This window comes from Endocarpon pusillum (assembly GCF_000464535.1).
Source record: "Endocarpon pusillum Z07020 unplaced genomic scaffold scaffold1300, whole genome shotgun sequence".
Classification (NCBI taxonomy): Eukaryota; Fungi; Ascomycota; class Eurotiomycetes; order Verrucariales; family Verrucariaceae; genus Endocarpon; species Endocarpon pusillum.
Genome location: NW_006913659.1, coordinates 201,152 through 222,953, shown reverse-complemented (window position 1 = coordinate 222,953; position 21,802 = coordinate 201,152). Strand labels below are relative to the sequence as shown.

The window sequence follows — 21,802 nt, the reverse complement described above, 5'->3', positions numbered from 1 at the left end:
CACAAGTCTTAAAACGATATTGTGTTCAGACACACGAACTACAAGAACATAAAAGATTTCCCGCAGAACACTTTCGAACGCTGCTCGAATAATGCTCAATATAAATCGCCTCTCCACCCCACAAATGGTACCTCATACCACTCAACTTCCAGACCAAGGTTGAAGCCCAAATTTCCATCCTCACGTCACCAACAGGATTCACCTCACTCTTCGTTGATAGACATCGCCAAACCTGCTCAAGATGACATCGTCCACGCTCGAATCTTTTCCGAATGAAGTCCTCTACCGCATCATAATATTTGTCGAATACTCGCCGCAGAATCTCCAAGCCCTAACATTGACTTGTCGTCGTATCCGCAGTTTTATGGTAGCACGGGCAGGCCACGGCAATCTCCTCGAAGACATAGCTATGATGCAGTACCCTCATGCCTTCCAGGTTCTCCATTACCCGAACGTCCCATTCTCCAGCCACGCCAATATCACTTTCTTCTCTCAGCTGAATCGGCTTAAACGATCGACAATGCTGGTCGACGGGGAGGTTGAATTGATGCGAGAGATTCGACAGGACTTGATCGAGCAAAAACCCCAACTTGTGAAGTATCTGGCCACCAAAGGCTGGGACCACAATCTCCGAAGCGCTCTGCATCTGGCAATGTTTCCATCCTGGTTCGGTGGCCCGCCGTCTACCAGAATGCCTCTCTACTCGGGGTTTGCAACATTCATGCAGTCAATTCCTGCACATTACGTTTTGGCTTACCGTCACGCGTCGTTCATGATTGCCGAAGCATGCACCTTGGTAGATGCCAAGGGTATTCAGCAGGAGTATTGCAGAGAGTATGGCTACCATCGCCACCGTAGCATCATCTCAGAAGTAAACATGCGGAAGGAAGTAGAGCAGTACCCCTCCAGCGCGATTGCGAGTTGCCATGAGCACTGGACTCAACAGAAGGGGCGTCATCCGACGCCGGAGAAGCCTCCAAGCGGGAATTGCTATGGTTATCAAGATGGGGGATTCGACCGCTTACAAGTCGCTAAAACGAGTAGCAAGCTCCTCGACGAGAAAATTCAATTCATCCTCAGCAACTGGGATCGATATACTGTTGAAGATCCGGCCATGATGGATGACTTGCAACAACCCGGATGCTCTTCCTCAGATACCAGCGCAGTCCGAGACCTCGTGGAGAGTTTTGCGGGTCTCGATTCAACTATTGCCCCTCAACCAGACGACTCCCTTATCGACCCACAATGTTGGGCAGACGACCCTCCTAGCATACATTTCTAGGATTCCGTCCATATTTGGTGACTTTCTCATCCCTGTTAAGAAGCTAAAATTGTTGGCTGGGCGTTCATCAAGGATTTAATGCTCTGAACCAATTTGGTGGTACACAGTCTTTGAGTCAAAGAGTCGCCGAGTTCAAGCCTGAATGAAGCTTTGAGTTCCTTGGGCAGAAGAACAGATGAAGGTTGAAGGCCGAATTTTCACAGCAATCCGGAACAGTTCATGGATGTTGTGCTGCACATTCATCCGCTCCTCCAGAAGGTCAAGCTTCCCCCTCCACCTCAACGGCAATCATGCCTCGATAGTATCAACACATCCGCTCCTCGTCCTTCGGTACGGCACACTCAACACCAACGAATTCTCGCACACACACAAAAATCACCACATTCGCTTAGTTCAGCTACCAGAAATAGAGAAATACCATCCGAAGTCGACTTTTTCCAATTCCCTTTCCTCCTCCACCCAAGAATGCCTTAAGTCCCGTTGAGAAGCCCACTGGGCATGCCATCCCCCAAATATACATGCTAAAAGATGCCCAAACTCCTCATATCCTCAATCTCATGCCCATCAGCAACAGCAACAGCACCCACAAAAACAGTATCCATTTCCACAACCCCGCATCTAACCCTATGCCCTAATCCCCTAATCCCTCCACAGCGTCATCCCCTACAATCCCCAAACACGCCACCCTACCCGCCCCGCCTCTCACGAACCCCACCCCTCTCTACCCCCATTCCCTTCCCCTCCCATCACAACGCCACATCCCCTACATATCACACCCCTCCCCCAACACCCAGACCGCCATGCACTCGACTCCACCTCCGCACCTGCATACCCCGACAGAACACAGGCACAGATAACGATGATGCACAAAATCAGGCGACAGACATAGAAAATAGCCGCCTTGGTCCGGCTCAACGGGATGATAATGACGATGGGATCTCCTTTGACCCACCCCCCCCTTCCCCCCCTTCTGCACCCTGCCTGCTGTGTGCTTACTGTAGATGTTACTGATTACCGTGATTAGGGGGGATATTCTTTTTTTGGGCTGGGTTTGATAGATTTTGTCGATTCTCGGAGAAGGAAAGGCTGGAGGAGAGAAAGGAGGATCTTGTGGGATTTGGGAAGGATGTGAGCAGGTTTTCGGTTCTCATCTTGTTGTTGTTGTTGTTCTTGGTCATTTGGGGGTTTCTTTTTCTTTGTTGGATGGGGCATGGAGGGGATATTGGACATGAATGAACTGCTGCGTTCTAGTAGGAGAGAGAGGGGGGAGGACAGGAAAGGGGGCCCAACACATATTGTCACATAGGCTGATCCAAGTCTTCCTCACTCTTCCCTTTCTCTCCCCTGCTTCTATGCCTGTCATGAGGTATTAAATAGATCGAGCATTGAAATCATGCCCCTATGTTTGAGAAGACAGAATTAAGACAGAATTCGGACAGAGCTAGCTGCAATGTGCTGCTATACCCTTCGCAAGGAGCATCTACCTACATTTCTCAGCTTCTTTGTCGTGTAGGAGTTTGCTCCTATCTGACAGGTCATGCTACACCTTGGCTAGTCTGACTCTTCTCGTAGCCTCCAACAGACCACTTTGTACTTGTGCGAGAATCTAACCACGCCCTGGTGTCCAGGTTCGTCGTCGTTGGGGACTTCGCCGAGATCTCACATATCATCCTCCTTACCTTTGCCATATCATCCTCCACACGTTCGAGCACGTTCTCCACATTTCTAAACACGCGCTGTGCCTCCTCGCCGTTTCCTCCTCCTTCGACCTTGATCAGTTCTTCCAGACGCTCCGTAGAAACGGTTTAGGCGACATTCTCCAACGACTCTTCAATGGCGCTGACTCGCAGAAGAACTTCGTCGACGAGCTCAAACTTGTCTTGTGGCAGGCTCTTGAGTAGGTTGACTGCTCGTTGGTGGAGCTCGGACGCCGTGCTGCTCGTGCTGTGGATATTTTCTAGTAGCTCAACCGCGTTCCCCAGGAGGAGATGGCGCATCATCGTGGATGCGTTGTTTCGCTTACAGATCTCTAACACATGGATGTACGTTCTGCCCATTGAAGTCTCCAAGAAAGCTCTCTTGGCTAGCAATGCGGGATAGTGGGATCGCCAGAATTGCTGGATTTTTTCGGCTGCTCTGATTTGATGCGAGTGTTGTGCCTCGGTCTCATTGGAAGACACAGCCTGTGAGGGCCCATAAGACGTAAAAGCTGTAGGTATGAGCAGCTCGGCCAGTGGAACGGATTGGACGCCTAGCTTTCGTAATTGGCTGTCAGCCGCACATTGACCGTTGGTCTTTCTGGCCAATTTGATGAAGACTTTGCCTTCATAGGCTCTGTAAGACTTGATGAGTTTCTCCAAGAGCTCTGGTATGGTTTGGTGTTGCAGATGAAAACATCTGGTGAACGGAAGAGAGAAGACCTGGTATGAAACGTGAGCTGATATTGTGCTGACTTTGGGAAACCTTTACATACCTGACGCACCCTTCGCCACACGTCTTGGAAACCCTCCATTCCAGTACTGTTGAATCCTAGATTGACCACAATAAGAGCAAGAAGCTCCATATTTCGCTGCCACAGAAGGCGAGGCGGATATATGGACAGACCTAGACGAAAACCTGGGCCCGGGAGGGAACCCAGGCGTAATACAAGCTGGCAGTAGCAGGTTGTCAGTTCAAGTAAGCTAGCCCGTATAGATTCGCAAGTCATTGTTGGATACTTCCCTGGCAAGGAGAGATTGTTTGATGTAAGCAAACCACGGTAGATGAATGTCGATCCATGATTGTGGTAGAAGGACTGCAACACGGCGGGACCTGATGATCAGATAAGCGGCAAAGAATTCGAAGACCGTTGTCACCGAGTGGAATGACAAAAACTGCCTGACATCTACAAGCAGAATTTGGGATGTGAATTGTCGAAGGCTTTGTCGGAATGCTGAAGGGTTTGGATTTTCGATGTTGCCTTCGAGACTTCGAAGTACCCGCAGTTGGCGTAACTGGATTTGCGTATCCGCAGACCGGAATAGCTTGTCCATAAGGTACCGAGCGAATCGCCCTTGAACCTTATAATCTAAATTGAGTCAGTTAACATCGTGTTTGTGGGGAGCACGGTATGTCACCGTACCCAGGACTTGCGAGACTTGAGTTTGTTCGAACAATGAGGAGATATCATTTCTCTCACTGAGGTCCTTGCCCAGTCTGTGGAACAGGAGGTTTTCAATATTCATTGCGAGGACGCAGAGTCCTTTTTCCTGCCCTGGGTTTCGGCTAGCGCTTATAAAGTTCGATTGAGCTTCAACCATAGTGTGAGAGTGTTGCTCGAACGATGAGACGAATATCAATTCTCGAAGAAGGCTCTCCAGCCAGAAACGTCTGAGCCCAGGAAAGTGTTGGTGAAACTCGTTGTCCATAAGTCTCTTATGGTGCATGGCTGTGAGACTGCAGAAAGTGGCAGTGATTTTGATTAGGAGTGACATCTTCTTGGTAGAATCCGATGCTTTGACCTTCTCGTGCAGATGACGACAGCTGCGGTCCCTAGTACCGTCGCAGGATCCTCGTGTCAAGAAATGCGTACATCTCATTGGCCACCCGGATCTCCAAAGTTCCTTTAGGGTCGTATTAAGGCGACGTATCATGCTTCCGAGCCTACCCAAAAACCATCGAGTTGCTAGCCTAGGATATTCTATGGCGTTGACATTGGCCGCGAATTCATGAAGGGGGACCACTTAAGCAGGATAAATGGCTTCGTTCCATGGTCGACCTTCATAACCCCAGTGAGGAGTAAGATGATTGGATCATGAGTGTGCTCAGCAAGAGAAGAGACTCCCTCGGCCATTTTGAAGACTGTCTCAATGCCACAGAAAGGAACCGCATCCAGGGTAGGTACTATATCAAGCAGCCCGAGATTCAGAAGTGCATGAAGCCGTAGGAAGTCCTTTACTACGCCGTTTTTGATTGTCTCAATATTTCCGATGATGGCCCCTCGCTGCTTACTGGTCATCAAGCGCTGCGCAGTAATCCAGTCGGAGTTCGATGATAGAAGTTGATGTGGAATTTGCACCTCATCCCGACGTGGACAGACGATTTGACTCGCAAAATAGTAGTTCTGGACTCTCTGTTGAGCCTCTTTAACACTTTTAGAATTGGTATCAGCAGGGCTACGATCGGTGATGGCCTTCAACGCATGACCAAGCTTCCCAATCCTAAAGAAAAGTAAGAGACGTTCTTTGAACTTCCGTTGCTCGGCATAGAGGTCTGCTAGCTGATCATGTATCTCGTACGCCATGAATGCTTCCTTCTGCTCTTTAGGAGATCCGAGAAGCCTGATTGCCGGTGTAAGCAGATGAGAGCCTATATTGTTCTGCTGCAAGAGGTAAATGCAAAAGCGGCTATGGCTTTTAAAGCTTCTTGGGCTCAGCTTCTTTTGATTTTCTGTAACATATGGTACCAAATTCTCAGCTAGGTCACCCTGCCGAAGGGCATCTACTGCCTTGTCGTAATTTCGAGCTTTGTGGAAGTGGTCTGAAGCTTCCTTGAACATACCTGCTTTCGCAAACAATGGTGCTGCTCTGAGAGAATTCCCACTTTGAGCCCACAGCAAGGCCGCTTCATGGTACTCTTCCAATTTCTCAAGACATCGTACAGCTTCGGCGATTATATCTAACTCCAGAAATTTCTGAAATGCAGACTGAAAACAATCCCGAGCTGCGCCAGCGTCACCGCTCGAAGTCAGATGCCGTCCTTTCTCCTCGAAGATGTAAGCCGTAGTACATGTTTCTCCACCTTTGTCTTTAGCTCTGCGAAAGCAGATAACTGCATCATCAAATTGCTTGCGCTGCATTAATTCATGTCCTCGGTCCGACCATTTATAAGGATCATGCGAGACAGATCGCAAAGACAAAAGCTCTTGGAGGAAGTCTGGGTCGGAGGACGTCGTCACTTCAACTAATGGTGATGATACATCATGCTTCAGGAGGTCTGCTACTCGCACAGCCAAGATTTCTTCGCTCTCGATTATTGAGAGACGGATGCGTGTTCTGGTGACAGCAACATAAAACTGTTTCAGCTCGGAGCACATTGCTGCATACTTTTTAGAGTCAAACTTTCCTGACTTGGTCTTCAAGGTATCTAGACATCTCCATCCACCAGGACAGGGAGAATCTGTGAAAAAATTCCACAAGAAGACATCCTCGAATTCCATCCCTTTGCTTTGAAGGACGGTGAGAATCAGAGCCTTATCTTTGAGTTCCGCCTGAAGCTTGGCTTTGGTGCTCTGATCGCGCACAATGATTGCTTGTTCGGCGCCGAAGTCTAGAGTTTGTTTCGGGTGCTCATCAGAGGAAGTATCACCTGATGCCAGCATTTGAACGTTGCAATTGAGAAAGAAGACAGGTATCGGGCCATAAATCTGTCCGATCTCGGGCTCGAGTTTGTCAACAGTCTCCGGAAAGCCATTCCATAGCATCTCCATCACAAGAGATGCTAGACCAAGGATGCCTTGGTGCGAACGGTAATTTTTTCCTAACATAAAAAGGCGTGGTCGCGAGAGCTCAGGCTGGTTCGCCAACGAGGCTGCACCGGCGAAATGGTCATAGAACAGTGCTTTAATGTCCTGAAAGCGGAAATGTGAATCTTGCGATATGGTCTGTGCTGTGTCCCCAGCAAAATGAAAGGCACGACCTTCGTTTAGTATGCTTAGCAGCAATTCGATGTGTAGGCATCGCAAGTCTTGTACTTCGTCGATGTAAATCTCATCAAACGTCGCACCCATAATGTCTTTCAGTCTTTGGTTATCTCTTACCGCCTTGATCAACTTTGTAACGCGGTCTACGCCGTCCATCTCCCGTCGTTGAAGCTTCAAAGCCTGATATTTCTCGAATAAGTCGTAAATCTGTGACTTCTCAGTTTCGAGAGTAAAGGTTGGGGCCACCCTGCTGCTGAGCTCCAAGTAAGCTTCACGTGAGAGAGGCTTCAGCGTTTCCCGAGATGAGATGGAGCCCTGGATAACTCCTATGATCTCGGCGAAGGCAAGTTCTACCGGTAGATTCTTGACAAGGTTGGCTGGAAATCTCGGCCAATAATCCAATCTGAAAGATTGAGAGTCAATGAATTGCGCGATCGTGGATTTTGTCGATGGCTGCCACCATGGAATTTCTTCTTCAGAGCTCTCCGACTGGTCAGACTGATCTTTTTCCTGGGTATCATCATTTTCATCTTCATTGGTGACTGGAAACCCCTCCCGATCCACGTAGTCGACAGTGTTCTCAAATAGTTCCAAAAGACGATCGAATGTACATACCAAAGGGAACGAACGATTTTGCAGCTGAAAGACGGTAGAAGGCTGATCATCTTCAGTCCCAACATCTGGCAGTGGTAACTCTGTCTCCTGCTCCTGGCCTGCATCGATGGATTTCTTCGGCAATGCCCTCACCAGCCTATCGATATAGTCTTTGAGCTTGTTAGCAAGCTCGGCAGATCTTGTAAGAAGCAACTGCCTCGGCGATCGTTCCTCCATCAAAGCACAGCCAGCTGCGTACTTTGCAAGCAGCTTAAATACAAGGCATGTTGTCTTGCCTGTGCCGCTCCGACCTAGGATGAGGTTGGAGGTATCAAAATGCAGAATGACCCGTGTTTCGTCACTAGAAAAGTCAAATGGAAATTCTGCCCATAGGTCATTTGCCAGAACTGAGCGAATCATTGGTTCAGTAAGGGTATAGAAGCGATTCACCATTTGGAGCACTTCTCGGTCGACTGTTCTAACATCCAGCCCTTGCACTTCTTCTCCTGGCTTCGCAGTGTCTGAATGGCTAGTAAAGGACCTCGGAAGGAGGTTTTTGGCGGTATCTTCTAATCCTTTCTGGCGGCATTGTGTGAAAAGTTCGTCTGGACACGATTTCTGAAGTAAAATGACACGGTCAATCACTTGTGCCAGCTCAGTTTCATCGGCGACCTCCCAGATTTTGACCACCTGGCACTCGGTATGAGGCGTATCATCCGAGGCAATGTCAACTTGCCACAAAATAGAGGTTTGCGCGTTACATCGAGTGGCAGCAAGTGGAACTCGGAGTTTCTTTCTCTGCTGTTCACTACCGATGCCGTAGTAAAGCCGGGGGTGTTCCCATGATCCGGAGGCCAGTTCGCGTAACTTCTGTTCAATAGATCCGAAATTCCCTACTTAATTTGTCATCGTTCTTGATCGAGAGGCACTGTTGAACAGGAAGGACTTGACCAGAACGACTGAAGCTTCGGATACTCTTGAGGGCTTTGGGGGAAAGGAGAACTTTCCAGTTCCCCAACCTTTTGCCCAAGATGTCGAGTCCAGGCTCTGGCATTTCAAAAGTCTGTGTAAATAAGTTTGGAAACGGTGTGGATGGTAGCACATGCAGATAGACAGGAGGCGTGTTGACTTCAAGAAGTGAGGATGAGGTGATGTGAGAAGCGGATGTCACGCTACCTCCCCAGCTATTAGACCAAGATCATACTGGATATGAAGTTGTGAATCCTGAGTCTTAGTTTGTCATTGCCCACTGCCATGGCAGTATGCCAGTGCCAGGAATTATCTGAGTTTGAGGTAAGGTAATAAGTAAGGCTGGGCAAGGTGCATGTTGTGCAATATCCTGGACTGTCGACTTGCACAGGGTTCAGGGAAGTCCTACAGCAGCTACCCAAACACAGGCACCTCCAGCAAACATACATTGGAACAACGGTGTTAGTATCCGCCCACTGTAGCTTGTGAGTGGCCCATCACACTGCCATGATACTGCCATGACCACGTCAGCGGAGGGGTTGCGCTCGTATTAGGAGCTTCCCTCCGGCCTCTCATTGCTGGTGCTGATGGTCTCTCTAAGCCTTCCATTGACTAATCCTTTTATGCTGATGCTCATTCGAGTCGATCACTATCAACACAAGGGGCGTCTGGACTTATCGTCTACGCAAGATCTAGCGGCACGCACAATGTCTAAGTAGCGGCGCATCTAGTCCGGCTCCGGCTAAATCTCGGTCAGTTACAATTGCTCATGCCAAATGCAACATTCAATGCAACATGAATGCTTAGACCAGGCGTCGACGGCGGTGGTTCTTTCCTCCCATACCACCCGCGAAAAATACAGTACCCTAACCCAACATCGAACAACCGGCAGACTCCTCTGAATAAAAGGAATTCCTGAAATTAGTCCGTGATTTACCTCTTCCGACACATTCAAACAAAACTCGCCAAAAACACAGCTGTCATAAATGCCCCAAGTCCTCAAAGCATCAAGCCTGTTCTTTTACATTGGGTTCAGTCGAGGCCCTTGTTCCTATCCCTTCTCAGAGGATCACATTCCAGCCCGGTGGGGTGTCGAAGCAGGCTAAGTTGTAGCAGTCGTAGATAGGCAATAGTAGATATATAATCTCAAGCTCATCGCCAGTATCTCTGATTCCTACTGCTCAGGCTCTCTCGATACTTATCGGTGATTGTCCATTATGGCGGCAAGAAGTAACGAGTGTTGTGGTGCTAAATTCACTATTTCTTAACCAAAAAATCATTCCAGCATAACACTCTCTGAGTTTTCAGCAACGAGTGTTGCGTTATCCAGCAAATTTTGTCCCTGGAAACCTGCACAAGATACCACCTACTGCCAATTTCCTCCTTGAATCCTATTAGATGTAGAACATGGTATCGCGCAAGTTGGGGTGAATCAACACATCTTCCATCCTTGCTTCAGGATGTCCTCCTTCCCCAACTTGACTTTGCGATGGGGTTGCTGATGGCGTAGACATGTCGAACAGCCCACTAAGATAGCATCTAGCCCTTTCACACACGATGTCTGCGTAGTAGGCAGGCGGGCAAATGCTAACAGCTTTGGTAGCGCGACCGAAAAGATAGCACATGTGATGTATCAGATCTTCCAGCATTTCGGCGACGTTCTGGAACGGCGGGGGGACTTTCCACTTGGCAAAGATCTCGTCGAGCACGATGTAGTAGTGGGCCGGCCGAGCAGTGCCTTGGAGCGCGGTGTGCGACTGCAAGAAGAAGTCCCAGTAACGGACCTCGGTGACGCCGCGGTCGACGATGGTGCCGTTCTTCGGATTGCCAGAGCGGTCGGCTTCGCTGACATTTGTGGGATAGAAGCGGGTATGGTGACGCTTCCCAACGATGATGATGGTGATGTGTGGAAGACCCTTTTTCGTATCCTGGGCTGGGTACAGGTCAACGCAAGCCTTGCGTAGGAGCGGGAGCTCGATGTTAAGGACCGTTTCATACTGCCCCTCGGAAACGCCATCACGGAAGACCAGGAGGTTTTCAGGGAATGCTGCATGTTTTCCTTGCGTTTTCCAAAGCTGAAGACGGGACTTGAGCATGGAGTCGACCTCAGACACCATCTCCTTGCGTGACTTCTGGATGCGAAGATCCGCCGGCCACTGTCCAAGCGATTTGTCAACGCTAGCAACCATACCGGCTACGCTGGGTGCGTTCGGTGCGGAACCCGGAGACGGGTGGGTCACATCCACGCCCACGACCATGGTCTTGTCCTCGTTGATGATACCGAGTCGTGTGTTGTCGACCAACTGATTAATGCCGCCAAGCTTGAGATTGAACTTGAGCGCGACGTTGGCAAAGTACTGTGCTTGTCCCTTGGCAAATTTCGAACCCACCACGCAGACTGTATGGACGCCAACTTTGACATCGCCAATGTGCTTGATTCGATTATACAAGAGTGTGTGCGCGATTGGTAAGATAACGAGAACAAGTCTTGCTTGCCTCGGATCGCGAGTAGTATCTCTGAGTGCAGTCTCAATTTGCATATCTTCGGGCCCATTGGCCACAATCCTTGATCCTGGATTTGGCGGAGCTGCGGTGATGCCCACATTCTGCAAAGCTCTGTGGAATTCAGCCACGGTGGATTGGAGGCTACTTTGATCGAATGCGTCTCGTTGGCCACCCATAGAGATCATTAAGTAGGTCCAATTCTTCAATATTCCTCCCGTATAGAATTTAATGTCTTGCATATTCCAGCTACCTCCCCGAACGAAGGGTGATTTACCTTGTTGGTATGTAACCTTCGGTTCGGTCAAGACCCGCCCAGGGACCGTGATCAACCTCGTAGTCACCGATACACCGAAGTGGTTCTGATTGTGTCAGTTCTCGTTGATCATCCATTGAATCAACATCAAAGGACCTCACCATTTTTGAATTTTCACGTGGTAAAAGACCGACGGTATGGAGACCTTCCTGAGCTATGGAGTTTGCGTTCTCCCAGGGTTTGCGGACGGCGACCCGGATCATCTGTTGCGTTTGGGTGGGATCAAGCTTCGACCGTGAATTCTGACCAGGCATTACTATGCAAACCTCGGCGGGGAGATAGCTCGGGTTCTCCTTGTTTCCGACATTGACAACGGGGAGCTTTGGTTTCCCAATCAACCGGCTGTGGACTGTCACTTGGTTACAAAGGCTTAGAATGGAGCTGTGGTGGAGCAAATACCGCTCTTGAAGAACTCGTACACGCTGATATACCTCCCAGCCTGGGCAATATCTCGCCCTGGCCCATGGCTGGAGGCGCCGCCCCTAGCACCCTTGCCTTTCTTCTTGCTGCCTGTAGTCCCGGCAGCTTGGCCTGTGGATGCGCTTGACGGAGCTCCGGTAGAGTCATTGAGGAAGAACGCTATATCCTGCGGTCCTGCGCCAAAGAACTGGTTTGCAAATTGTGGAGGATGCTGCAGTCTCTGACCGTCATCTTTAGCTGCAAGCCCGAAGATGGTTTTGACTCTGGGAATAGACTCGCCGGCTTTATTTTTTTTCTCCTTCAAATGGATCACTTTAACCCGCAATCCCTCGAGGAAGGACTGCAGCTTTACTCGGTTGAACTGATTTGATGAGCCGTAATTCTGAATCAACTGATCCAGCGGTACGGGATCGTAAAAGGTTCCATGGCTGACGTTGACGTTGACCAGAATACGGCAAGTCGCGACCCGAATACTTGAGAAGAATCCTCGGAGAGCGGACACTCCAGCTCCAAGGTCCCACTTCGGAGTATTGAGGTCAAAACTTTTACTGCTACCAATCGTCGCAAGTGTAGGAGAGGCCTTAGCGTAATGAGCCAGAAATATGTTAAGAGCCTGCAGCACAGGTAGCTTGTCCGCATACGTCGTGTTCACATTGGTTGAAGTTAAGTAGTCTGTGAGCTCAGAGACAGTTAGAATGCCCGTCTCTTCGACGCGTAGTCGATAGGTTTGTGCGTTAGCCCGAGGATCATCTTCACCCTCCGCCCGATACTGTACTACCGATTCCGCCGTGTCAGGACTAAGTCTTCTGCAGGAGACCAAACTGGACTTGAAATCTGTGACTATATCGTGCTGGAAACCATCGTATTCCGGGAGTTGCAGTAGTAATCTGATTATTTGGCTTAATTGCTTCTCTGTTGCAGCAGGCTGCACGGCAACATTATAACGGTAGAGAAGCAGATCTGGGCTCGGAATCATCTCGAAGTAGTTCGTCCACAATATAACCTTCTGGCCTCTGGTGCCATAGCCAGGGCGGCGAGGAAATCTCGCATCTATCTGGAGGTCCCTGATGCCCAAATCGCCTCTAGCCGAAAGGCTTTTCTGGAAGAGGTCTTCGACTTCTGTGACTCTGGCGCTAGGATTGGGGATAGATCGATCCGGAGCCCTAGCGAGATCAACTTAGTCGAAGTTCATCAGTACGCAGAGAGATACTAACGAATAAACCTCCACCGCTGCCGCTGGTGCGCCTCGACCTCCACCTCGTCCGCCTCGAAATCCTGGACCGTCTCCTCTACCTCTACCTCTGCCTTCACCTCTGCCTTCACCTCCACCTCGCCCACGGCTCATGTAACCACCGCGGTCACCACGACCCCGGCTACCTCGGTCCCGGCCTGACATTATTGCGAAAGTGCTGTTAGGAAAGATGATCAGAGAAAGTTGCAAGAGTTGATGAGAGGAAGATGTGGGCAATGTGGTGCAGGGCTGACCATCCACCAGTACCAGTATGCTCGCGGCTATAGTATTGTGCCGTTAATAATATATAAAAAGTAGTGCAAAATGCAACGCTAGTGATATGATGTGAGGTAGGATTGGAGAAAAGAAACAGCAGTAAAATAGCTTCACTAGGAGCATATTAGCATTGTCAAACTGCGCAGTGAAGGTCATGGAACGAAGCGACTGGTATGCTGTGTTACGCCACTTTGCATACCCCGCCCTGGCATGGATCACAACTTCTTCTCGATCTTAACTGAAGATCACGGCCAGCCTCAGTCTTCCCTCACCCTCCATCTATCTGACCAGAGATCTAACAACGGAAGGCTGAAGGACTTCCCGTTCATGTCATACCTCCACGACCACTGATGTTTATAGTTATTGGAAGGCAGTCTCTGGGGGTAGGTATTTATGACGAGGCTCCGGGTGGAAATGGCAGATCCAACATAGGCATGGTCACGACAGCTGCACATCAGACCAGCTCGGGAGCCAATTTGTCCCATGTATTAGGATTTCGAGAAGCCAGATCCCTATATTGTCATTTTCTCAATATCTAGGTTCTTTGCTTTCTTTCTCTCCTTCACGAATGGCAACCTATTCTTTTAAACCTGTAGAAAGCGCGTAGGGGGTATCATAGTGTTGAATCTCAGACCTGCCCACGCCAGAGTATGATCTTCTCCTTTTGGAAAGAAACCAAAAAAAGGACCCTCCATCGGGGGAAGCGAAAAAGAAAAAAAGCTCACCACTCAAGAACAATCCCACATCTGTCTATTGAATACCTGTAAATGCTTTGAGTTGTTGAAAACAAAGCAAGCCCAACAGAAATAAGCAAAATCGGGTCATTTGAAAGTGATATCTATTGCTTCAGCGTCTTCGGTTTCTCCCAAGTGAAGCTCTGATCACTGAAATGGCCGTTCTTCGCTGTTCGGCAGTAGATCGGATCAATCAGATTTAGCTCCTTGACAATAACACCCGGTCGGAGATCGAAATTCTTATGGATGATCTCGACAAGCTCAGCCGAGCTTTTCTGGCCTGTACCATATGTTTCGACGAACAGAGACAGGGGTTCAGACACTCCAATGGCGTAGGAGAGCTGTACCAAGGCTCGTCGGGCAAGTCCCGCATTAACAAGGGACTTGGCGATCCAGCGAGCGAGGTAGGCGGCGCTGCGATCAACTTTAGAGTAATCTTTCCCGGAGAAGGCGCCGCCGCCGTGGGCGCCCCAGCCGCCGTAGGTGTCAACGATGATTTTGCGGCCGGTAAGGCCAGCGTCGCCTTGGGGCCCACCAATGATGAAGAGGCCGGAAGGTTGGATGTGGAAGACCGTGTTTTCGTCGAGGTATTTGGCTGGGATGACTTTTTGGATGATCTTCTCTTTGATCTCTTTTCGCAGCTTTTCGGTCGAGATGTCCTCGCTATGTTGGGCGCTGACGACGACGGTGTCGACTCGGAGAGGGACGACTGCACCACCATCATGGGCATATTCGACAGTCACCTGAGTTTTAGTGTCGGGTCTCAGCCAGGGAAGAGTGCCGTCCCGGCGTGCTGCGCTCATAGCGGCATTCAATCTATGTGCGAGTTGGATTGTCAAGGGGAGAAGTTCCGGGGTCTCATCAGTGGCATATCCGAACATGATGCCTTGGTCACCGGCTCCTAATTTCTCGAGTGCTTCATCATAATGCAGGCCTTGAGCGATATCGGGGGACTGCTGTTCGATGGCAACGAGAACGTTGCAGGTTTTATAGTCGAACCCTTTGTCTGAGTGGTCATATCCAATATCTTTGATGGTGTTTCGGACGATCTTCTGATAGTCAAGGTGCGCTTTGGTGGTGATCTCGCCGAAAACCATGATCATGCCTGTTAATTGTCAGGACAGACGAATATTCCCTGAACGGCATTGTACTTACCGGTCTTGGTAGCAGTTTCACACGCAACCTGCAGAGGAGCATTGGTCATCATCTGCTTCGTCTGCCACGTTTTCTGAACTTACCTTGGAAAGAGGGTCCTCTTTTAGGCAGGCGTCGAGGATGGCGTCTGAAACCTGATCGCTATAGTGGTTGTCAGTTACGGTTCCCTCGAACAGCGGAAGCAGGATAACTGACGCAATCTTGTCAGGGTGGCCTTCGCCAACCGACTCCGATGTGAAGAGGAATGTATCACCCTTCCCATGGTTGCCGTTTGTGATGCTGCCCATGTTGGAGTCCGGGGCTGAGATCTCGGAGACTTTCTTTCAGAGGTGCAAAAATTGCTCGAAAGAGTGTAAGGTGCAAGCGATATGTACAGATTTCGAAGGGGGTGGAGGGCAATAAGTCAATTGAGCTCTTTGTACTGAAAGCCGTCCGGAGTGACAGTGACTGAGCTCTGTGTGGGGGATGGGAAGAAGAATTCAAGCAACAGAAGCGTAGGATGACATTTTGATCCACCAAAAAGACGTTGCCCAATGCGAGGCCGTCGATAGTGGGATAACCTTATGAGGGACGAAATCGGCCGTAATGGCGCCATTTTCCCCAGCCAAAACTTTGCATCCAAAGGGGGTCAAGGCTAAGCTGGCCGGAAACTTTACTCCGGTCCGAGCAGTTTTGGCAGTGATTGCGGAGTATCTGTAGTTACTACAACGTAGTCAGTAGCATTGTTCTTGGGCCCCGAGCATTCAATAAATGTCCCATGAAGTCTTACTCGTACCGAGATGGTCCAGGCACCTGGTTCGTAGGCTGACCTCCTGGGACCGCGTGCAGGTCAATTCTGATTCGACGGGTTTGGGACGGTCAAAATGTCCAAATTTGGTGTCCTGGTGATGGGCCCAGCAGGTGCAGGTAAGGTAGGTAGGCTGCCATGAAGACATATCTGCCTCAAAAGCCGCTCCGCTAACGTATGGGCAGACTACCTTCTGCACAGCATTGATAGAACACCTACAGAACTCTCGGCGAAGTTGCTTCTATGTCAACCTTGATCCCGCCGCCTCAGACTTCAGCTATGAACCCGATCTCGATATCAAAGATCTTATTTCCCTCGACGATGTTATGGAGGAGCTGTCCCTCGGACCGAATGGTGGCCTGATCTACTGTTTCGAATTTCTGCTACAGAACTTGGATTTTCTATCTACAGCCATTGAACCTCTGAGCGAGGAGTATCTCATCATCTTCGACCTGCCTGGTCAGATTGAACTATACACGCACATCCCACTTCTTCCCGGACTGATCGGGCATCTCTCAAGATCCGGCCCGTTGAACATCAGCCTGTGTGCTGCATACCTTCTAGAAGCGACCTTTGTGATTGACAAGGCCAAATTCTTCGCTGGGACCCTTTCCGCCATGAGCGCAATGATCATGCTCGAGCTTCCTCACGTTAATATCTTGTCCAAGATGGACTTGGTCAAAGACCTGATGGGCCAAAAGGAGTTGAAGCGTTTTGTGGATCCAGATCAAGCCCTTCTGGACGACGAAGACACTGGACGAGGGAGCGCAGCACATACGGTCGACTTGAGGGATCCAGCAGAGATTGACACAGTCATGAGCGGTGGATCGTTCAAAAAGCTGAACAGAGCTGTTGCGAAGTTGATCGATGATTTCAGTATGGTATCATTTCTGCGACTTGATGTTCAGGATGAAGACAGTGTGGGTGACATTCTCAGCTACATCGATGATGCGATCCAATACCATGAAGCGCAAGAACCACGAGAGCCGCGAGAACGAGAAGATGCTGAGCCAGCGTGGGAGGGTGGATGAAGTGCGACAAGTCGACTGTGACAGAGACTTATGATGAAACCTCGGATTCCGATCGAGCAGACACAAGGTTGAAACCGTTTTGGAGAAAGTTTCCTGGTTACGCTCTGGCATGTGGTGCTCAGCTGAAAGAGGACGAGGCTCTGATCGACCTTGACAGGATCCTTGGAGGTGCCCTGTGCCAAAGTCTGGCGTAGGAAAAGAACGAGCAAGGACGTCACTCCGCATGAGGTATATTGCTACTGCTGCGCCGTGTGTTGGGAGCCATGAGATTGCGATGGCAAGCAGAATACTTCGCTTGGGGGTGAAGTACAGGCCAAAGCGTATTTGTCGATGAGGGAGAATAATTGACGATGAGACCATCGAAAGAAGTCCTTGGGTTGTAATTCCTCTTTAAGTTGGGATCTTTCATCATGCCAAAGCGCAAAATCTTGTGCTCCAGTTTCTTCTTTGCAAGATTCAATCCCATTTTCTTCCGGTAGTGAATTCTCGTTCAACTCCCTCAGCCTCAAACCCAACCACCCCTCCTTGTCCCCCTCGGAACCTGTCCTCTTCCTCCCCCATAACCGTACCCAGAGCCATAACCGCTCCTCCCAGCCGGTCCTCTAGCATCATATCCCCTCGCTCCTCCTCCCCTTCCCGTCCCACTACCACCGCCGCCCCCAAACTCCCTCCCCACCCACTCCACCACGCCCTCCACAAACCCCCAAGCCATCGCCCCATCCCTAACCGTCTGATCCAACCCCCAGCACTAAGACGACATAGAGCAAGACAATCTTCAGCAGAAAAACCGTCCACCAGACCACCAACCTGCGGATATAATTCGCGATCTTGAAGACGACAAAGAGCGAGGCCAGAACGAGGATGGTCGTGAGGACATCCGCACCGCCGTTGCTGGCGGAGCCGGCAGATTTGAAATTGGTGCGGTTGTTGCTGGCTTTGGGGTCTGACAGCGGGTTGAGCGAGGGGAGGTAGGTGAAGAGCGGGGTCAAGAGGTAGGTTTCGAGGTAGCGGAGCCATTGCTGGGTCGTCGTGTTTGGTTGTGGGGAGGTTCTCGTTGAGGAGGAGGAGGAGGGTGTTGTGGTTGGGTTGGAGAAGAAGGCTGAGAGGAGCGACGGCGACGAGCGGAGATACGACAGCGCTTGATCTAGGTGCATGTAGGGCGGGATTAGCTGAGAGCGCTGTTGCCCTGGGGGGAATTGAGTAGACAAGAAAGGGTGGTGTGGAAGCCATTGCTACTTAGATAGCTGAGGTTGTCATGTTCCACGGATAAAGTGGGAAGCATGTTCGAGAGAGTGCGGGAAGTCTGAACGAGACGATCCTCCTGATTTCGGACATACCTTGAAGAAATTCCATAACTACAGACTTCTCAATTGGGGCTGATGCGCGTCTTCATATTTATCAAATACATACTGATTCAGTCAAGATGTTGGAGATGTTGGTGCTAACGTAGAAGTGGAGCAAACAACTCCAACTTGAAGCTGTTCACCATTAAGTACAACGCCAAGCCCGTCCCCTGATTGATCTTCGCCTGTGGAGTGGCCAGCATCTACTAAGGCTATGCGAACAACTTGACGCATATCAGGTGTCTAGCTACAGACATCAGATCAAAAAGGAGGTTGCTTGTTGAACGGTCAGCGCTCGCGGTAGGAGAAAGTGAAGGTCTATTGCTTGTTGCTATTGATACATTATCGTCTACATATTTTGGAGAAACTATCATCCTCTACACAATGCAAAGAGCTTATCCACATAAGTTTCTGTTTCAACCGCAGTGGCACTTGCGCCTCCCGTCGAGCCCATCTCATTCTGCCCCTCTCCAGCCTTCTCTATTGGCTTTAACGTATCGGTAATATCCAGTGTGACATCGTTGCTAACAACTATCGCACCAGAAGCAGAGTTGACAAGCTTCTCAGCCGTGCTGCTTGAACCTCGAGCTTCGTCAATACTGCGTTGACTGCTGCCCTTGGACCAGTGCCAGCTGCTGGGTGAGTCGGGTGCTCGTGAAGATAGGATCGGCACACGAGATGAGTGGTTTGAATTCCTCTTATTTTCGTCTTCTCCTGGCTCAAAGCAATGGGCAAACTCCACAACAGCCTGGCGTGCAAATGCCTCTTGATCAGCCACACCCATATACACCTGCTGCTGGACCGTAAAGGAGCGGAGAGGTATGAAGACGAAGTCGGATTTGGGCGAGGGGGTATATATTGTGCTGATCATGTGAATTGAAAGTAAGGAACAAGGCTTTGATGCTGTATCGGAATGACCCTGCGGTTGACACGGAGCCTCAACCACACAAGCAGAAAATTTGGCCTGTAAGATTTTGGTATCATCGATCTGTCTGACTAGTTGTGTGAGTGCACGTAGGAAGTCCCGATAAAACTCGGTTTCATTTTTTGAACCAAGGTCAGTGCTGCCCTGTAGCATCTCGAACATCTGGGCAACGGTATGGTCGTCTAGTTTCCTGAGTACTTCAGCTTGCTGGTCTGTCAGGTCATCATACGGTAACTTGACGGCGGGCAGCTGATTACGTGATTTTCCAGGTACCAGAATATCAAAGCCTTGATGAAGACGTGGGCGCAACATAAAGCAGGCTAGGTGCACTCCAGGTGGCATGAGCTTTTCAGAGGCTGTCTGGGTCCGCATGTGCTGAAGACGAGCTGTCAGCTCATCACTAGGAAGTTCCATGGTTTTCGACAGTGCACCCGAAATTTGCGTTATAGGGGCAAATCGGAACCCAGCAGCTCCGAAAAGAGCCACATCGGTTTTGCTCACCTGCCGTGTAACGAAAAGGAATTTGCCGGCGCTGAGGAAGCGCAGAAGAATATCTTTTTCCTTATCCACGGGACTTGGAGTTGACTCGACATCCGAGCTTCTTCTGCAGCTTGGCAGCCGCGTTCTTCGTCCAGTTTCGAGTGGCTCCTCGAACAATCTTCCCAAGACCTCTAATGGTCGATGGATTTGATACGCGAGATTCAGAGCTGCCAAGATAAAGAGCTCTTTGAAGACCATGGAGAAGTCTGGGCAAGCGCTGCAGGTGTTGACCATAGATCTCGATTCTTCTGGGCAGTGCATGGCGGCACTGTCGGTGGCATGTAGATGATCTTTCATGCCAGGAATCAATGCTTTCAAGGTATGCCAGTTGTAAGAAGCTCTGAAAGCCCAAATAAATGCGGGATGTGTCCTGTCAAAGACCTGGTCACAAAATGTCTTCCACATGATGTCAGCTAACGTTCCAGCACATGGCAATCCAACCCACCTTGTCCATGTAGTGATCCGCTATTTTCTGTGTAGGCAAAGCGCCTTCAGTCGTGACCATGATTCTGCCACCTTCGTCAAAGTATCCACAGGCAAGGACTAATTGCTGAGCTCGACTTCGACACGTTTTCTTCTTGTACCCTGCAATCAAAGCAACCAAGAGCATGAGAATGCAGGTCGCAACTGACTAGTCACGTTTTAGAACGATTTCAGAAGAGGTCAGGAGAGGTCTTACCAACGTGGCACACACTATCACAGTTTGCTTCCTCGACAACGGATCAGTTGGTCTTGACCCAGAGCCTTTGAATCGATACCATGTTCCGACTGTGGCCGTCCAATGCATACCAGAGACTGAGCATGCTAGGACTGTTCCACACAGTACCCTCTTCCACCAGCTATCCGTCCAACTCTCTCGAAGGGTGAAAAAGACATTCAATGCAATTATGCTGGCCACGATCGAGATGATAGATGCTCCAACCACGTTTCCAACTCGATAGGTACAGTGGTAGGTTGCTATTCCAAGTTGACCCACGTAGTGCATTGCACTGATTGCCACACCCATCAATAGACCCGCCAACGCAATATAATAGCGATTGATCCTGTCAGTGGCATCAAGCAGATAAAATGCTCCAGACAAAACCAAAATCGGCAGAAAGAATGAGACAGACGTAAAACCAGTATTGTAAACGATTTGCATATCTGGCTGGCCTTCAGCCATGACGATTGCCCTGTTTCCAATGAAATGCATACACCAAATACCTATGCCGCCCATTGTGATTGACGATGTCACCAACAGATACCTACAACCAGGTTAGTAGAGGCATCACCGTTGATGTGCTGTGATCAAGGTCACCAATTGTATGCGCCATGTCTTGAAGTTCTCCGGTGGACGAGCTCCAACGTAGTGACACAGCCAACAAGCGAGACAAGATAAGACAACACGACAAATCCGGCATTGTATCGTGCCAGGACATTGACCATTTCACCTGCGCTCATAGCTTTTGGAGCTGCACCTAAAGAGCTCAAATACAAAGACACATGTCATAATGTGTGTTACGATCATGGATGAGAACAGCCGCCCGCAACATCAGATGTCGCCCAAGTACTCAAAAGTGCGATGTGGCAATGGCTTGCTAGAGACAGATTAAGCAGATTATAGGTGAAGATCTCGCCCATAGACATACTTCACCAAAGAGCAATGTCGCAATTTAGCGCTTGCTGTCTTGACTGTCCCGGACAACGGGACGGCCAGTCATGCACCAATATTGAAGATCTGCCGATCCGCGGCTCAGTAATGGTGTATCCTTGGAGATGTGGCTAGCAGACAGCTATCAAAAGCTGAGAGCAGAGAAAACCCTGTTTCGAGAAAGCGTCTAATTGGGCAAGGTGTTGAGACAATTCGAGACTGTGCAAGTAAAGGTCTCAAAAACAGAGGATAGGAGGCTGAGCAACACAGGGACGATCGTGACTCTATCATTGATATGACAGGTATGGAATACAAACAAGCACCATGTGATCAAGACGGACCTCTCTCGAAGTAAAGGCTGGAAAGTCGGGAAAGAGCCAGGCTGAT

The 21,802-nt window shown here is 49.7% G+C and overlaps 7 protein-coding genes across 7 annotated transcripts; 2 read left to right on the top strand and 5 right to left on the bottom strand.

Moving 5' to 3' along the window:
• Positions 1 to 241: 241 nt before the first annotated feature.
• Positions 242 to 1,282, top strand: EPUS_00727 (uncharacterized protein; the record flags this gene model as incomplete). Its single annotated transcript, XM_007801507.1, has 1 exon — positions 242 to 1,282. One exon carries the CDS (start codon positions 242 to 244, stop codon positions 1,280 to 1,282), a length of 1,041 nt encoding a protein of 346 aa, XP_007799698.1.
• A 1,805-nt stretch (positions 1,283 to 3,087) lies between these two features.
• EPUS_00726 (uncharacterized protein) lies at positions 3,088 to 4,581 on the bottom strand (the record flags this gene model as incomplete). Its single annotated transcript, XM_007801506.1, has 4 exons — positions 3,088 to 3,702; positions 3,756 to 3,932; positions 4,078 to 4,349; positions 4,404 to 4,581. 4 exons carry the CDS (start codon positions 4,579 to 4,581, stop codon positions 3,088 to 3,090), a joined length of 1,242 nt encoding a protein of 413 aa, XP_007799697.1.
• A 380-nt stretch (positions 4,582 to 4,961) lies between these two features.
• On the bottom strand, positions 4,962 to 8,610 carry EPUS_00725 (uncharacterized protein; the record flags this gene model as incomplete). The annotated part of the gene is made up of 2 exons (XM_007801505.1): positions 4,962 to 8,449; positions 8,532 to 8,610. 2 exons carry the CDS (start codon positions 8,608 to 8,610, stop codon positions 4,962 to 4,964), a joined length of 3,567 nt encoding a protein of 1,188 aa, XP_007799696.1.
• Positions 8,611 to 9,919: 1,309 nt separating this feature from the next.
• EPUS_00724 (uncharacterized protein) lies at positions 9,920 to 13,159 on the bottom strand (the record flags this gene model as incomplete). Its single annotated transcript, XM_007801504.1, has 4 exons — positions 9,920 to 11,389; positions 11,445 to 11,692; positions 11,743 to 12,926; positions 12,978 to 13,159. 4 exons carry the CDS (start codon positions 13,157 to 13,159, stop codon positions 9,920 to 9,922), a joined length of 3,084 nt encoding a protein of 1,027 aa, XP_007799695.1.
• A 949-nt stretch (positions 13,160 to 14,108) lies between these two features.
• On the bottom strand, positions 14,109 to 15,446 carry EPUS_00723 (S-adenosylmethionine synthase; the record flags this gene model as incomplete). Its single annotated transcript, XM_007801503.1, has 4 exons — positions 14,109 to 15,109; positions 15,160 to 15,187; positions 15,243 to 15,300; positions 15,355 to 15,446. The coding sequence occupies 4 exons, from the start codon at positions 15,444 to 15,446 to the stop codon at positions 14,109 to 14,111; spliced, it is 1,179 nt and encodes a 392-aa protein (XP_007799694.1).
• A 576-nt stretch (positions 15,447 to 16,022) lies between these two features.
• On the top strand, positions 16,023 to 16,977 carry EPUS_00722 (GPN-loop GTPase 3; the record flags this gene model as incomplete). Its single annotated transcript, XM_007801502.1, has 2 exons — positions 16,023 to 16,070; positions 16,132 to 16,977. 2 exons carry the CDS (start codon positions 16,023 to 16,025, stop codon positions 16,975 to 16,977), a joined length of 894 nt encoding a protein of 297 aa, XP_007799693.1.
• Positions 16,978 to 17,433: 456 nt separating this feature from the next.
• Positions 17,434 to 20,947, bottom strand: EPUS_00721 (uncharacterized protein; the record flags this gene model as incomplete). The annotated part of the gene is made up of 5 exons (XM_007801501.1): positions 17,434 to 17,725; positions 17,785 to 18,121; positions 18,702 to 20,166; positions 20,231 to 20,416; positions 20,465 to 20,947. 5 exons carry the CDS (start codon positions 20,945 to 20,947, stop codon positions 17,434 to 17,436), a joined length of 2,763 nt encoding a protein of 920 aa, XP_007799692.1.
• Between the last annotated feature and the right edge of the window lie 855 nt (positions 20,948 to 21,802).